Here is an 18659-nt window from a genome sequence, read left to right as displayed (position 1 = left end):
TTCAGACGATGGATGTTAGGGCAGAGTAGAGATAAGAAACAGCTTGGTAACTTCAATTAATGGGGCAAATTGAAAAAAAAAAAAAATTCTAGATGTGATTTACCATGCATTTATGCAAAGTAGTACATATGCTATGTACTTATTCTGTAATGGCAGTCAAAAGCTTTTACACAAGTAGAAAACATGGATTGCTTAAATTCATTTCCAGTAGCTCATTAGAATTTAGGTGAACACAGTATGTTTAGATGTTGACAAAAATGAAAATTTAGAAGTTACCATTATTTTTTATGGGTACAGTACTTAAAAAAAAATGTGTCTTTTCAGGTATTTGCCGAGCTTAAATGTTCCCCAATGATTTTGTTTAATCTTCTTATCAACACATCTGCTTTAGAACTCTCACTGCAACAGATTTATCGGACTTTAGTAGAGGAGAAGGTGAGTCAATAACTGCTTCATAGTCCTTAAGGTACAATCAGCACAGAGGAAAATTACCTGCATGCTATGATGTGCTTTCAAGAATAATCTATCCTGCAGTGTCATTGTTTTTTTGCTTAGAAATAGTAATAGAACCATACAGGAAAGGAACCATGCTTATGGAATCCTGTCTCATATTCTCTAATTTATCATGGCTAGCTTCAGATTCTCCTAGACCCTCTTGTGCCTTTACTTTTTTTAGGAATGTCCCCTGTGGGGCTACAGGGAGAAGGATGCCTGGTCCCAATCCCCGTCCCTTTTTTCTCACCTCTTACGATCCAAGTGGAAATACTTGGTGGCAGTATTCTTTTGCCCCCACCACAGGAGGTGCTAAGATAAGAGGGAGGGTGGAGGGGAGTGGAGTGTATTTAACCCTAGATTGGTGGAGGTGGCGCGCGCTGGCGATTCCCGTGACCACTGTATCCAAAAAGATACACAGAATAAAAAATTAAAATAAAATATATGCGTGTGTTTTTTGTCCATTTAAAGTTACTATAATATAAATATAGGGTTCGTAGAGTCCTGCTAATACAAAATTAACGTAATTCCAAAATAAAAAATGACAACTATGAACAATTGAAAAAAACTTTGACAGAAAATCAAAGGATTGAGATTACGTGTTCCTGAGCCTAATATAAGAGGAACTTGGTAAAAAAAACATTATAACAATGACCTACATATGTCCATTCATCTCATACAAAACCTTTAAAACCTCAATTGTACAAAAAAAACTTCGTCATGACTAAATGAATATGGGTGATTTTGGAAATGAATTTTTATGTGTAATGTGTAAAAATAATGCATGTACTTATTTTTCTTTTATGAAATTGTGTTTCTATGTGAAACATATATTCTTTGTATGAAATTGCACTTACATAGAGACGGAAGTGGAGTGTGAGAGGGGGAGGGGGGGGATTGGTGCGTAGGCCTATGCACTGAGGGAGAGGAGGTAACCGGATGTGGAATTTAGAGGGGGAGGGGAAGACAGGATGTAATGACAGCACTCAAATCCCTATGAGGACCTTCTAAGCATTCAATAAATGTCTCTGGCGACGCAAAAAATATAAATAGGTGATATTGCGAGCACTGTGCCACCTTGGCCCTCTGTCCTAGAACCCTCATTTAGTCACGATGGTTATATTATTACTTTCATTTATTGTCACCGACGTATTATCACAACCATGTTGAAACTCATGAGAGTTTACATGCTGTGCTAACTCATCTTCAGTGTAGTATATAGTACGTTTCATTTTTGGTTTCGACAACCTAAAATGAAATTGAAAAAACTATATAATGACAATTCCTTCTCTATTATAGAGTTGTGTATACAATTATAGTATTTTTTTCTACCTATACAATACAAAATTTTTGTTTCTAAGCTACCATGTGAAGATATATAATGATTTGACTTTTCCCATCTGACGTCCACAAGCGTAGCATATCCGGTAGGAACTGGACCAATCGGATACACACTACCTTATAGGGGCTATATTATGTATCCAGATGGGGTAAAAACACCCTTAAAAGAAAAAATATAATAATTACTGATAACTCAAACAATAAAAGTTACCACATAGGCATTATTGTGGACAAAAAAGCCCGCGAAAATTTAAGCGCGAAAAGTGTGTATCCAATTGGCCCCGCTCCACCAATCTAGGGTTAAGGATGGAATGGGTGGGAATGATTTTATGCCTTTTTCTTTTTGGCTACCTCCCTTGAAAGGGGGAAAAAGCCTTGGTATATGTATGTAGCTTCATATTCATGTATATTTGGTCTATATCCTTAACCACTTCAGTACAAGTCAAGTTCTTACACACAGCATCAGCTGCCATATGTATGATGCAACACACTACTCACATTATAAAACATAAAGTCCCTGTTTTATTACTCATTCTGTTTTACTCTCAGTAATAATGAATGCAGAAAACGTGGTCAAACCAATGCACAGAATCCAGGGGTAACTCTGTCCAACTACAAAAAAGTATATATAATCAAGACACTGACATCCTCGTGTATTCATCATGTCATTAACATAGACAAAAAGCATTATTGGTGCAAGCACTGAACTTTGTGGAACTCCGCTCGTTACTGCTCTCCATCTTGACATCTTATCCTTTACTACTCTCCTCATGCATCTTTCCTTCAAAAAATCTTTGATCCACTCTAGTAGTTTGCCTCTCAGTCATCTAGCATGCTCCAGTTTCCACATAAGTCAACTGTGAGGTACTTTATCAGATGCCTTCGGTAGGTTGAGGTACACACAGTCCACCCACCCCTCTCTCTCATGCATTGCATCAGTCACTCTTAGGTAAAAGCTTAAAAGGCTTGATATATATGACCTTCCAGATCTGAAGCTAAACTGACTTTCTGTCACAATGTATAAATGATATTTTGACACAGCCCAAAAGGATTTCTGCCTGTCTTCTCTTTTTCTGCATGAGGGGATAGAGAGGAGGGGTCACTGATTGAATGAAGTGGCTTTGCTGTGGATGTACTGTTTCTTGCTACATTTCTGACCCAGGGCAGTGGGCAGGATACAGGGATGACCCATCATCCATGAGGTGGATGGGAGTGGAATGGGTGGGAGTGGGTACTTACCTTTTGACTTGGCTACCTCACTCGTAAGGGAGAAAAAGCCCTTTGTATATAGATATATGTTTGTATATATGTATGTATGCTTTGTTGTATTTACTTAGCATGTATTTATGTATATATGTATTTATTAGTAAATTTTTCTTTCAAAAGGCTCAGCGCTGGGATGTGTACAGACAAAAAGCAAAGGACCAAGTGCAGGAACTGTCAGAAGTCTTCTCAGGCAACCGCCCCTTGGCACGTGTAACACGCAATGACAAACTGCAAAAATGGTTCCTTGATATTGGGGAGCAGATTCATGCATTAGGGTTGGGAGATCCAACTGCAGCAGGAAGAAAAATTATTCAGTTGATTCAAGCCTTGAAACAAGTCAAAGGTGAGCATGAGCTGGAGTAACAGTTATCAGATATAGTGAATCACAGGCTTAGCATAGTTACAAAAGTAAAGAAGGGAATGGCATGATTCTTTGTTTCAACCTTTACAGCATTATATGTGATATGATGTTTGTTACTTTCAAGTTAGACATCAATGTATGATATGTGATGTGTTTATTTCACTGTGATATAAAGGAAAGATTGGATAGAGTGAGAAATAAGTTAGTTTCACAAGTCTAGACTGTTGAAAGTATTTTTTTTTCTTCATTCAATTGATTCCTCATTTAGTTGATGAGAATTGAATTTGATGTCATCATAAATTTTGCAAACTGTGCCATTGCTTTGTAAATAATGCCAGCTCCAATATGAATTCATCATGGTTTCAGAATTCCATGGTTTAGAATCCAGTGCTGGTGTAGTGCAAGCAGTAGAAGAAGTGGTTTCTCACCTTCAGGCACTCGTACGAGTGGCTGGTGTCTCAGAAGATGATCTAGTCACTTTAGCCCTGATTTCAGATATTTCCTATGCTTGGATACTAATAGATGAATACACAGAAATTATGCAGGTAATGTAGCCATTGCATTTTGTATAAGAAATGTTGTGATTGCAGATTAGAATTTAGTGTTTCAGTTTCACTCAATCCATTGGCCCAGGTCTTTCTCTCAAGAGATTACAGCTCTTGGGTAATTGGCCCTGGCCACCGGGTGGGCCTATAAGTCATTCAGGGAAGAAATAATATGTTAATCTCTTGGGATTGCTAATGTGGGGCAAAGTAGGATGAGGTTTCAGTGTTTTCTGTGTGGAGGTTGTATCTAGGGCAGTTTGGTACTGTGGCCAGTCTTATTTTGTGTTGATACTGTTCCTATCTTAATCCTCTCAACACCCTCCTGTATATCTTTCCAACTATGCTTGACAAACTGATCCCTCTAAAACTACATTCCAAATTAAATAATTAACTAAAGGGATTAAAAAAGGATCTAATGGAAGTTAAATGTGAAAATGAAAAGATGACAATGGTACTGCCAATAGTGAGAACTTATAAAAAGAGGTAAATAACAAAATACAGGCAATGTCTGAAAGAAATGAAGAAAACTTAGGTAAGAAAAAATTGCAGAAGATTAATAGAATGAAAACGGAGAAAGCAGAGAAAAATATTTTAAAGAAATAGTACAACAACAGATGCAGGAAAATGCAAAGGACACAATTATTCAAGTAATCAAAGAAAAAGCAAATTGGATTAGAGATACAGCAGATAGGAAAAAGTGTATTGTAGTGTATGGATTAAAGGAAAAACATGGCCTGGTGAGGTACATGAGAGAAAAAGGAGAAAAATAGCAATAACAATTCTAAAGGAAATACCATGTGGTGACCAGGAAGTAGAGAAAGATATAGAAGTAGTATATAGAATGGGACAATATTCTAAAGAAAGAAATCGACCTCTAAAGATAAAACTAAGATCACAAATGGTAGTAGAAGACATATTAGCAAAAGCAAGCAAGTTAGCAAAGAGTGAACATTACAACAATATATGGATAAAAAGAGAAATGAATGTTGAGGAAATAGAAAGAGAGAAGACAATAAGAAGTGAAGCTAAGGAAAAAAACACAGAGAACAAAGACCGAAAACAAGGAGTTCTATTGGAGGATCATAGACATGAGGCTGAGAAAATGGTACATCAAGGTAAGCATAACAAAAGAAACAGAAAACAAGATGGAGAAGGAAAAAATTAAAAGTGGCCTATACATAGACGGATTAATCTCAGGATTGGATGGACTAAATGATTACCTGTTTGATGAAAACCAGACATAATGGGAATTGTGGAGACGAAATTAAGGGGTCCACTACCACCCAATAGTGTTGTACATGGGTTATACAATTATTGGATTAAAAACAGAAAAGAGAAACAGGGGGGAGGAATCATGTTTTTGTCAAGGAAAAACTTAAATGTGACAAAGGTTATAGAGGGTAAAAACAGCGTGGAAATGATCATGATAAAAGTTGGAGACAGCGACATGAAAAGTAGAAAGTTTGTGGTGACCTATGTGCCCCCCAAAAATGGGTTCTTGGAAAGAGGACGAGTATTTAAAAATGTTAGATGATACAAGGCATTCATTAAATGAGATACTGAAGGATGGTTTAACAAAAAGTATGAGATTGCAAAAAAGACAAGGTACATAGCCTGAGGAAAATGGAGGAAGAGGAGCAGTAAAACAAGGAACCTTAGAAATACCTCTATTTACATGTGCCCTAATGTATGTGAAATTCTGTTTATGCTCTCAAATTATGGGGAAAATCTTGTTGCTATTTACGCGGGCACGTTGGTGTCCATTACTGTGTGGAAAATCAAATCCCGCGCTGCCATCTTGCTGATGTCACCATTCACGTGCTGTGTTATGTCTCCTCCCGCCATCTTTGTCGTGTACACAACTGGTCTTTCTTTCAGTGCCTACCCCTTGGTATTGTACTGTTTGTGCCTTCAAAATGCCTTCAAAACAGGTGAGAAGTCCTACTGAAGCTGGTGCTCGTAAGAAAACCACCATCACAATTGAGAAAAAGAGAGAAGTGATTGCCAAAGCCGCTCAAGGTTTACATGTGTGTAAGCTGGTGAGAGAGTTTGGTATGCCTGAGTCAACAATAAGAACCATTCTTTTAAATAAAGATAAAATTCTGTCAGCTAATGTGTCTAAGGGTATAAGGTATGTGAGCACACATAAGAGGTCAGCATTGTTGGACGAGGTTATTGCTTGTGTGGATACAGGAGAAGCAGTGTAAGAGTGACAGCTTGGGTGAGGAAATGATCTGTTCAAGGGCTCGCCAAGTGTATGCCAACCTGCAGTGGCAACAGGCTGGTACCACTGGCCAGCTTACACCACCTTTAGTGCCCTTTACAGCCAGTAGGGGATGGTTTGAGAAGTTTCAGCAACGTACAGGCATCCACAGAGTGACACGGCATGGTGAGGCGGCAAGCACGGACATGGACGCAGCTGAGGCGTTCGTCAAGATGTTTGAGGAGCTGGTGCATCATGAGGGTTACCTGCCACAGCAGGTATTTGTGATGAAACAGGGCTCTTTTGGAAGAGGATGCCTAACAGCACCTACATTACTGCTGAGGAGAAAGCTTTGTCAGGGCATAAGCCTATGAAAGACAGGCTTACAGTGATGTGTGCTGCAAGCAGTGACCACAAGATCACGCTGCTCGTAGTGTATCATTGAGAGATGCCATGAGTATTCAAGAGGGGCAACATCCTGAAGAGCAGACTTCCAGTGATGTGGCATTCCAACCCAAAGGCGTGGGCAACCCAACAGCTGTGCCAGGAGTGGCTCGAAGGGGCATGCGGCCCTGAGATCAAGAAGTTTCTGCAGGGGAATGGACTGCCACTGAAGTGCCTCCTGCTGCTGGATAACACCCCAGCACATCCCCTCAACATGCAGGCACATCTTCCCCAAGACCTGGATTTCATCACAATTAAATTCCTGCCTCTGAACACCACTTCCATTCTGCAACCGATGGACCAGCAGGTCATTTCTAATTTCAAGAAGCTGTACACACGTGCTCTGTTTGAATGCTGCTTCAATGCTACCACCGACACAGACCTAACCCTGTGAGAATTTTGGAAGTCCCACTTCAACATCTTGCACTGTGTCAAGATGATTAGCAAGAGCTGGGAGCAGGTTACCATCAGGACTCTGTAGGCAATGTGCAAGAACCTTTGGCCATCATTTGACAGGGAGTGGGACTTAGAGGGCTTTGAGCCTGCTGGTCCATTGGTCATCTCAGACACATCATTGCGCTAAGGAGGGATCTGGGCCTGGAGATGGAGGATGGGGATGTTGAGGAGTAAGTAGGGGAACACGAGGATGAACTGACCCTACAGTATAAAAATGCATATTCATATCACAAAACAACCCTACAAGAAACTTCCAAATTGTGTACTTCATCAGACTTGCCCAGAATTTGGTCAAGCAGAAATATTACTCAAAAGACAAACAAGAAAAGCACTGGCACACCAGTATTCAGGTCACCATTCTACATTAGAATAACACTAACACTGATGCAGCCTGACAGCAGATTCCATTTTCCCAAGGTGTAACCAGCACCCAGAACACACAGAACACCTTAAACTACACTTGTCTACACTCATTTTTCCATGACAGTGGTACAAAATCTCTTCATAGAGTGACTTATGGACTGTACTGGTAGGTATGGCTTTTATCTGAGGGCTGTGGGTCTCCCTCAAGAGAGAACCAGGACAATAGATTGTTTGATGAGTATAAAGATCCTGTCTTTTCAGTGCAACACCAGCATAAATGATGTTATGTCAATATAGCAAAGGATTGATGCTAAAAGAGTGGCCATCAATATACTTATATGTTCTTTCCAATCTTTAGACAGCTATCAAGAAAGATCCTTCAAATGTTGCTAAACTTCGTGCTGCATTTCTCAAACTATCATCTGGCTTGGAGCTGCCACTACTCCGTATTAACCAAGCCCGAAGTCCTGATCTGATGTCAGTGTCTGCCTACTACTCTGGAGAATTAGTTACATATGTTCGCAAGGTATGTAGAAATTAGGTATGGAAAAGGTTTACTGAGGGAGAACAGCTTAATAGCAAAAAAACATTTATTCCTTGTTAAGACATTTTTTTCAGAATCCTGATGAGGAAAAACATAGCTAAGAGGTTGCATAGATCAAGTATCTGCAGTAATCACAAGTAAAGCCACAGTCCTGTGGGCTGTGCCTTGCAAAAGAGATTAAGTGAAACTCTACTCTTCCCTGCAGATAAACCACATGGTCTTCCATTGTTTACCCTCTGGATAGCCCCTACCCGGCATCCCCTGATCCTGACAAAGACTGATTCGGTGCACCACATGAGTGCGGGGTCGTAATCAGTGGCGGGAAATGTTTGTTCTTGTGAGTGGTACTACACCACACGAATTGAGCTCATTCATTTTTATAAGTGCATGATAATAACTCAAACTGGTCGGAAGTTGACAACTATCTGTACGTGTTGAGCAACCATGGTAACATTATAAAATTCTAGTGCAGCCCCACACTCATTTTAAGCTATCCTCAAAAATTCATTCCTACCCTAACACAAGATCTATTACTTGAGTTAAACCATCTAACCATTCTGAAGAGCCTCCCCCTATTCCATACATCTACATACATAAACTGGAGGTGATACAGAGGAAAACTGCTGATTCCTTGAATAAGAAATTGATCTTTTGAAGAAGGATTGAACAAAATGAATCTGATCCCACTGGAAGAAAGACGTGTGTGATAGATTTGATCATGATGTACATAGGAGAGAGGAGTTTCATAAAAAAAAAATCTATCCAGTAATGACAAAAAGACATGGTTACAAAATAAAGAAGACAAAATGTAACTGAGACAAATCAAGTTTTTAGTTTAGGTGTATGAAGCCTTGGAATGGCTTGTGATAAAATTATGATGAACAAAAATATATACACTACTGTTCTTTCATTTGGCAAGAGAGTGATGCCTGCCGACCAGATGGTCTTAAGATTGATCAGTCATAAGTCGCATAGGTCATAAGTCGACGACTTCCTGTATTGTTTGTTTATTTGTTTATTATTATTTGCTTGATTTTAATTTGTTATTAGTTATCTGTCACTTTATTATAATTTGCTATTTACCTGTTTGTTTATTATCTAACTATACCTATGCATTTATCTAATATACTATTATTTATGTAATTATAATTTTTATTTATTTATCATTATTATAATTTTTTTCACATCCAACCAAGTTATGAACCAAAAGGTCTCCTGTCGGCATGCTCTGCCATTGTAATCCTTTGTAACAAGAAGTGGCATCCCCCAAATACCAGAGGGGCAGGGGGAAGTTGATTTTCACCTTGATTTTGTCCCCTGGAAACTATCAGTGGAGCACATCTCAAACACTCAGGAGACCTATTGAACAGAATCAGAGATATCTCCACTCACAACAAAAAGTTGTCCAGTCTGGACCTCATTATTGCTTTTAAGTATTGTTAACTGGGAATAATTACTTTTCAGGTTCTCCAAATTGTTCCTGAGACAATGTTTAGCTTGCTTGCCAAACTGATCCTTCTTCAGACAGAGCAACTCAAAGAAATCCCAACACGTCTTGACAAAGACAAAATGCGTGATTTTGCTCAGCTTCAAGAACGCTATCAAGTAAGAGTGTGAAAATAATTGTTATTGTCTGATCTTTCAATTGCATTACCAGCTGCAAGTTAATGTAATTTAATTAATTTTTTATTATTATTATTATTTTTTGCTGGGCTATTTTATTCCCAAAATGAATATTCCTTGGTAAATCTATATTGGGTTGTATTCAGAACATCATTCAGCACAAAGTACAAATACACAGGCCTGGCCACAGACTTAAAGTGCTCTGGATGCAATCATCATGTAAGAGACACTGATCACCTCATTTTACACTGCCCCACACTAACTATTAATAAACAACAATACATTATTTCTTCCTTGAGTGATTTAATGGCCTTTTTGGTGGCTGTTGCCAATTATCTGGGAGCCATGGGTCTCCTGCAAGAGAGATATGGGACAATTGATTGATTGATGGTCACAGCATCTCAAACTGCCTCAGTCATAGGAACATAAAAATGGAGGAGACTGCAAGGGACCATAAGGCCTACTCTGGGCAGTTTCATGTCCCTTACCACATGTCATCCCTGTCCTTAAAGTTATCTAATCTTCTCTCAAAATCACCAATTGTTTCTAAGTCATTCATTAATCACTGTTAGTAAACCAGTTTTCCTTTTCCTTCTTAACCCCTTTCATATGGTGACGCCTACGTAGGCATTATGAGGAGCAAGTGGGTACGTGAGGATGCCGATGTCGGCGTTTTGATTATATATATTGTAGTTGTACCTGCGTGACCCCCATACTCTGTAAACTGGCTTCATCATATTTTCTATGGTTATCAAAATTCACGGGTGAAAGAGAACGAGCATTACAGCGGTAACTTTATTTTTTATAATGCGAGTATTATGACGCAACATCGCACGTCTGGCAGCTAATGCTGCCCACGAGATTTTGGCCCGGAGTGAAGGGGTTGAAACCACCAATTGTTTCAGTGCCCACTACATTGTTACTAAGTCATTCATTAATCACTCTTATTAGTAAACCAGTTTTCCTTTTTCTTCTTAAGCCTGAATTTGTCCAATTTAAATCCATTACTACAAGTCTTGCTCTGCTGTCTTAATATGATAACCTTGCCTGCAACACCTTTGTTAAAGCCCTTGACATTTTTTGAATACCTTTATTAGATCACCCTGCACTCTTTGTCTTTCCATAGAGTGTAAGTTAAGGTGCCCAAGCCTGTCTTAGTATCGTCAATTTCTAAGCCTTTGTATAATTTTGGTCATTCTCTCCTGTGCTGATTCTAGTGAAATATTCATTCTATTAGACGGAGACCAAAACTGTATCACATAGTCAACGATGCATCTAATTATCACCAGATAGATTTTAATGATTACCTCTGCACTTTTGTTTGTAACTGTCCTAGCAATGAATTCTAATGCTCTGTTAGCACTATTCCTGGCACTAATGCACTGTTAGATGGTTTGTGTGGTCCTACATTTAACACACTGCATTTTGAGATATGTCCATTTTCCATTTCTCTGAACATGCATACATACATATACCAAGGCTTTTTCCCCCTTACAAGGGAGGTAGCCAAAAAGGAAAAGGCATAAAATCATTCCCACCCATTCCATCCCTGAATACACTCCACACCCCTCCACCCTCCCTCTTAGCACCTCATACAATTCATTAAGATCCTTGTGCTTTATCCCCAACATCTTCCCCTGACCTAATACAGGGTGTGCAGGTTAATTTTTTTCTTTTTTTAGGGTCACACAAAAAAAGTCACAATTTAAATGAAAATACATTTATTGTAAAAAAGAAAACGGACTGTATCAACACACTTCTGGTGTCCTCTTACTCAATGAATCCACCCTTGGCATCAATGATATCCTCAACACACCCTCAAAACCTGGTACAGGCCTTCTTCATGACCTCTTTGGAGAGATTGGCCAAGACAACCTTGATCCGACTGATCAGATCATCCTTACTCTTGCATGGGGTGCAGTTAGTATTTCGTTCAACTGTACACCATACAAAATAGTCCATAGGGTTGAGGTCAAGTGAGTTAAGGGGCCATCAGGGGCAACAAAGTCAAAGAAATTGTCGGAGACCCATTTCTGAGATTTTCTAGGGATGTGACATGGTACCAAGTCCTGTTGCCACACATAGGGTCTACCAGCAGCTACTTCCTCAATCCACGGCTTCACATGGGTGTGTAGGACATCGATGTACACTTTGGTGCTCACCCTGAGTCCCTGGGAAAAGAAGACCGGAGGCATGACTTGGCCCTCACTGCAGACTACCCCAAACACCATGACAGTTGCAGGAAACTTGGTTTTCATGACTCTTGGCACATCCTTGGGACAGACAGCCAACAACTTGTTATTCTGAGAGTTGTAGGTCTGGTCTTGGTAGAAGTTCTTTTTGTCTTAGAAGAACCAGAGCATGTCATTCTCCAGAGGGTGCTTCAGTTTGTTGAGCATCTTCTTGCTCTTCTTGAAGCGGTTCTCCTGCATCTTTGCAGAGAGGAGTTGGTCCTTATGCATCTTGTATTACTTGTGTCTGATATATTCATGCAAACACTTGCTTACAGTGCCCTCAGACACTTGCAGCCCTCTGCCAATGGACCTCATGGACCAGCTGGGGTCTTCATCAACCATGACTTGCAATTGAGTGACAAATTTGGCATCCCTGATGGTGTCCAATCATTGAGAATGAGGTTTCCTCTCAGCAATGCCTTCATAATCATAGTCAAAAGAAATCATCTCCCTCCTGATGGTCCTGATGAACTGTTCAGTCACTTTTAGCAGTCCTGAGAGCTTGCTGCTACTGTGGCTAGTGGAGATTAACATAAGTATTGCATACCTTTTCCATAGAGGAGGAAATTTAAAGTTTTCCATGGATGCAAAGTGTTGCTAGGACAAAGTCTTGACACATACTGATCGGTTGCTTTTGTTTTGAGTGGTGTGGTTACCCACGTCTTTCCACACCATGTCCCTGAAACAACGAAACAGTTAACCTTTTCACTCCGGGGCACATCGCACGTCTGGCAGCATTAGCTGCCCAACGTGCGATGTTGCTTCATAATAATCGCATTATAAAAAATAAAAGTAAAAGTGTGGGTAAAAGTAAGGTGATGAGATGTACAAGGGGTGAAAGTGGCAGTAGACTGGAAGTGAACATTAAGGGAGAGCGACTGGAGGAAGTGGATAGTTTTAGATACTTGGGTGCAAGTGTAGCAGGAAAAGGTGGAGTGAAGGTGGAGGTAGAATGTAGATTGAGAGAAGCGAGTAAATGCCTTGGTGGTTTAAAGAGTGTAATGAGGAATAGACATTTGGGAATGGATGCGAAGAGGAGACTGTATGAAGGAGTGATTGTGCCAACAGCACTGTATGGGGCAGAAACGTGGAACATAAGAGAAGAAGAGAGAAGGAGTTTGAATGTGTTTGAGATGAGGTGTCTGAGAAGTATGGTGGGGGTTACTAGGCTAGATAGAGTGAGAAATGAGGAGGTGAGGAGGAGAACAGGGGTGAAAAAGGATTTGGGAGATAGGGTTGATGAAAGAATATTAGGATGGTTTGGACACATGGAAAGAATGAGTGAAGAAAGACTAGTAAAAGAGGTATGGAAGGCAGATGTGGAGGGAGTGAACATGAGGGGACGTCCTAGGATGAGGTGGATGGATGGGGTGAAGGGGGCTTTGGGGAAGAGGGGAATGTCTGTTGAGGAAGGAAGGGAGAGGACGGAAGACAGAGGTGAGTGGAGAATGGTTGTATATGGATGATGTTGTGACTGCATGAGGAGGAATGGGCGGGGAAGTGGGGGGTGGGGTAGTATGTGTGAGTAAATTTTGACGCAGCCCGAAGGGATTTCTCCCCGTCCTCGCCTTATATGCAAAGGGGGACGGAGAGGGGGGGGGTCGCCGATTAAATGAAGCGGCCTCGCTGTGGATGTACTGTGTCTTGCGACACTGCTTCTGACCCAGGGCGGTGGGCAGGGTGCAGGGATGACCCGTCATCCAGGAGGTGCTCAGATGAGAGGGAGGGTGGGAGGGGTGTGGAGTGTATTTAGGGATGAAATGGGTGGGAGTGTTTTTATGCCTTTCCCTTTTTGGCTACCTCCCTTGGAAGGGGGAAAAAGCCTTGGTATATGTATGTATGTATAAAAAATAAAGTCATTGCTCAATCGTTCATTCTCTTTCACCCATGTATTTTGATAACCATAGAAAATTTATGAAGCCAGTTTAGAGAGAATGGAAATTACGTAGGTACGACTACAATAAATATAATCAAGATGCCGACGTCGGCATCATCGAGTACCCACTTGCTCCTCATGCCGCCTACATAAGCGTCACCGTATGGAAGTGGTTAACGTACACACCCTGTATGGTGTCCTAATTTAACATCATCTGCAAACTTACTAACATTAGTATTAATCTCATTGTTCAAGTCTGTTTACATTATGAACAATAAGGGACTCAATACTGAGCTGTGGTGAACTTCACTAGTAACCTTACCCTATTTGGATTTTATGTTGTGGAGACTCATCATTTTCTGTCACAAATCCATGCTCTAATCCATTCAAACATTTGTCCTCCTATGCCAGTCAGAATTTCTGTCTCCCTGTATATTCAATAACTTTAAATATTCTGCCCATCCTCCTATTACAAGATTCTCTTTCAAAAACAACTGTCTGTTCCCTTTATTCTCCTAGCACCCTTTTCTCATCCTTCTGAAACAGAATTTGACTTCTTTCAGAATTATGAAGATAGGTATTTATAAATCTTTTTAATATTCTAATTGTTTTAAATCACTTCTTTTTCTTTTCCATATAACCAAGATGGCAGAGTTGAGCCATAGTGTAGCAGTTTTGGCAGATGGTGTAGCAATGATGGATGTCACACTTGTTGGTGTTATTGAAATCAACCCAAAACAGCTTTTAGAAGAGGGTGTGCGACGGGAGCTAGTGGTTCAAGTTGCCAGGACACTTCACCAAGGCTTGACCTTTAACTCAAAGAGTAAGGTGAGAACATATCCCTGTACAGTGAGACTTTTCATTAATGGACATTAATTAGCTGTGTTTGTGGTGTTTTCGGAATTTTGGAGTGGTTTTTGGGTGGCATAGTGATTGCATGCACTAAACAACAGCACCAAAAACACCAAAAACACGGCGAAAACATCGCAAACACAGCTAATTAACGTCCATTAATAAGAGGTCTCAGTGTAGTTCATTATAAGATACCTGTATACAATATATCGGTGTTTTCATTAGATAATGTCATTTGTTCTCGTTAACATTTTGTGGTTTCCAAACACTTTTGTAGGATTTTATTCTGTCCTGTGAAGTTTCCATGTTTGTTTTGACCATGTGATCGATTGTATTGGTATTGATTCTTTTCACAGTGGAGCTAAGCTGGCTGCCACTCTAATAAAACCTTGAGTTGTTAGACTCATTGTGTTTTATTACAAAGGTGACGAGGATTAACAAAAAAGAAACTCAGAGGTGCCTTGCAAGCATTATTAAGGTTTGGCCTATGTTTTTGTTCCTGTTGAAGAGGAATTTGCCTAAGAAGCTAACTGTATAGATCGCTGGCAAGCTTTAAACTTCATTAAACCTCATGTTTATCTGGCCCATTACCCTTGCATTTACCTCTCACACCACCCCATCTATGTATAAATTGAACAGCCAAGGCGACCTTACATATTCCTGGTGAAGTCCCACCTTTACCTCAAACCACGCACTCTCTCCATTTCTAATTCTAACACAGGCTCTACTACTTTCGTAAATACTCTTGACTGCTCTTAACAGTTCCTATCCCATATATCTGCAACACAGTGCCTTCCTGTCTACCCAATCATAAGCCTTTTCCAAATCCATAAAGGACCAAAAAACATCCTTACATACATACATACATATACCAAGGCTTTTTCCCCCTTCCAAGGGAGGTAGCCAAAAAGGGAAAGGCATAAAAACACTCCCACCCATTTCATCCCCAAATACACTCCACACCCCTCCCACCCTTCCTCTCATCTGAGCACCTCCTGGATGACGGGTCATCCCTGCACCCCGCCCACTGCCCTGGGTCAGAAGCAGTGTCGCAAGACACAGTACATCCACAGCAAGGCCGCTTCATTTAATCGGCGACCCCCCCTCTCCGTCCCCCTTTGCATATAAGGAGAGGACGGGGAGAAATCCCTTCGGGCTGCGTCAAAATTTACTCACACATACTACCCCACCCCCCACCCCCCCGCCCATTCCTCCTCATGCAATCACAACATCATCCATATAAAACCATTCTCCACTCACCTCTGTCTTCCGTCCTCTCCCTTCCTTCCTCAACAGACATTCCCCTCTTCCCCAAAAGCCCCCTTCACCCCATCCATCCACCTCATCCTAGGACGTCCCCTCATGTTCACTCCCTCCACATCTGCCTTCCATACCTCTTTTACTAGTCTTTCTTCACTCATTCTTTCCATGTGTCCAAACCATCCTAATATTCTTTCATCAACCCTCTCTCCCATATCCTTTTTCACCCCTGTTCTCCTCCTCACCTCCTCATTTCTCACGCTATCTAGCCTAGTAACCCCCGCCATACTTCTCAGACACCTCATCTCAAACACATTCAAACTCCTTCTCTCTTCTTCTCTTATGTTCCACGTTTCTGCCCCATACAGTGCTGTTGGCACAATCACTCCTTCATACAGTCTCCTCTTCGCATCCATTCCCAAATGTCTATTTCTCATTACACTCTTTAAACCACCAAGGCATTTACTCGCTTCTCTCAATCTACATTCTACCTCCACCTTCACTCCACCTTTTCCTGCTACACTTGCACCCAAGTATCTAAAACTATCCACTTCCTCCAGTCGCTCTCCCTTAATGTTCACTTCCAGTCTACTGCCACTTTCACCCCTTGTACATCTCATCACCTTACTTTTACCCACATTTATCTTTAGCTTTCTTCTATCACATACTCTCCCAAACTCTGCCACCAGCTTCCTCAATCCCTCCTCTGACCCTGCCACAAGCGCAGTGTCGTCCGCAAACAACAGCTGGCTCACCTCCCACTTTTCTCCATTTTCTTTAACCATCTCCAATCCCTGACTCACTACCCTAGCATTCACCTCTCGCACCACCCCATCCATGTATAAGTTGAACAGCCAGGGCGACATAACGCATCCTTGACGAAGTCCCACCTTTACTTCAAACCACTCACTCTCTCCATTTCCAATCCTAACACATGCTCTACTACTCACATAAAAACTCTTGACAGCTCCCAAAAGCTTTCCTCCTATCCCATAAATCTGCATAACCTCCCACAGTGCCTTTCTGTCTACCCTATCATAAGCCTTTTCCAGATCCATAAAAGCCCAAAAAAACATCCTTCCCCTTTCCTATAGCTTTCTCACATATCTGTCTTACCACAAAGATCTGATCTACACAACCTCTACCAGTCCTAAAACCACACTGTTCCTCACCAATTACTCCTTCTGTTCCTCTCCTAATCCTCTCAATTAAGATTCTCCCATAAGCCTTCCCTACTACACTCAACAGGCTAATCCCTCTGAAATTACTACATTCACACTTGTCCCCTTTTCCCTTGTAAAGAGGAACTATACAGGCACTACTCCAGTCCTCCGGTACTCTACCCTCTCTCCAGCAAACATTAAATAATCTTGCCAACCAGTCCACCATCACTGAACCTCCCTTTTTCAGACATTCTGCATGACATCCATCCAGACCAGGTGCCTTACCTGCTTTCATCATCTTTACAACTGCCTTCACCTCATCCTTCCTTATTTCTCCTCCATTCTCCTCACTCATCACTCTCATTTTATCGTATTTCCCACTGCAGCTATCTTTCCTTCCCTATCCTCCTTCACATTCAGCAACTCCCTAAAATATTCTGCCCATCTTCCCCTCACTGCCATCTCTTCCATTATCAACTCTCCATCTGTACCTTTTACCTTTTCTTCCCTACTTGATTCGCCTCCTCTTCCTCTCTTAATTTCTTTCCAAAACATCTTTTTATTACTTTCAAAATTTTCTGTCATACTCTTACCCCATTTCACATCTGCTCTCCTCTTTGCCTCCTTTACCTTTTGCTTTACTTCTCTTTTCTTTTCTTTGTACGTCTCATATGACTCCCCTGTCCTCTTTTGTAACTAATCTGTGAATGCTCGCTTCTTCTCTTCTACAACCTTCTTTGTTTCCTCATCCCACCATTCACTACCCTTTCTTCTATTTCCCCCTGTCCTTCTTGTTCCACACACCATCCTTGCACACTTTAAGACTCCCTCCTTGAACCATCCCCATTCCTCCTCCACACCCATCTCTGCTCTATCCTTTACTCCCTCCCACTCCTCCTTCAGCTTCTTTTCGTACTCCTTCTCCTTTTCCTTTTCATTCAAGGAGTTCACTCTAAGAACCTCCCTACCTTTTGTCCCTTTCCTCCTTCTCCATCTATCCTCCACTCTCAACTTACCTTCCACCAAAAAATGATCTGATATTCCCCCACCCTCTCCCCTTAGCACATGTACATCCTTAACTCTTCCTATCATAATCCTATTTACCACTACATAATCCATTAAAGCTCTATCTACCACCCTTCCCTCCACCACCCTCTCCCATGTGTACTTATGCTTGACTTTCTTCTGAAACACTGTATTTGCTATCATCAACTCTCTTTCTAGACACATTTCCACCATCAACTCTCCACTACGATTCTTTCCTGGAACTCCACACTTCCCAACCACTCCATCGATTGGACCATTTCCCACTCTAGCATTAAGGTCTCCCAGTACTATTACATTGACATTTCTTCCTAAACCCTCTATGCACTCATTTAAATCTATCCAAAAGGCCTCCCTTTCTTCCATGCTCTTCTCACTGCCCGGCCCATATGCACTTACAAAGACCCACATCTCCTTTCCCAGTTTCACCTTCATCCACATTATCCTTGAGGAAACCTCTTTCCACTCCACTACCCCTTTACCTATCTCCTCACTTACTAGAATAGCCACCCCTTCCCTCCCTCGCCCTCTCTTCACTCCTGATAACCTCCCACTTACACTCCCAAACATACACTCACCCTTCCCTTTCAAC

At 41.1% G+C, this 18659-nt stretch overlaps 1 protein-coding gene across 1 annotated transcript in view; it reads left to right on the top strand.

The window, feature by feature from the left end:
- The window catches only part of Strump (WASH complex subunit strump), a gene marked incomplete at its 5' end in the record, with an annotated part of 57226 nt that overhangs the window by 21611 nt on the left and 16956 nt on the right, over nucleotides 1-18659 (top strand). Inside the window, 6 exon segments of the mRNA XM_076176201.1 lie at nucleotides 325-435; nucleotides 3220-3442; nucleotides 3827-4005; nucleotides 7830-7997; nucleotides 9480-9620; nucleotides 14394-14576. Of these exon segments, the coding sequence (XP_076032316.1) occupies nucleotides 325-435; nucleotides 3220-3442; nucleotides 3827-4005; nucleotides 7830-7997; nucleotides 9480-9620; nucleotides 14394-14576 (1005 nt within the window).

Source organism: Oratosquilla oratoria, chromosome 38, assembly GCF_046742065.1.
Source record: "Oratosquilla oratoria isolate Oo_2021 chromosome 38, ASM4674206v1, whole genome shotgun sequence".
In the NCBI taxonomy this organism is placed as follows: Eukaryota; Metazoa; Arthropoda; class Malacostraca; order Stomatopoda; family Squillidae; genus Oratosquilla; species Oratosquilla oratoria.
This window is presented reverse-complemented; position numbering and strand designations above follow the sequence as displayed.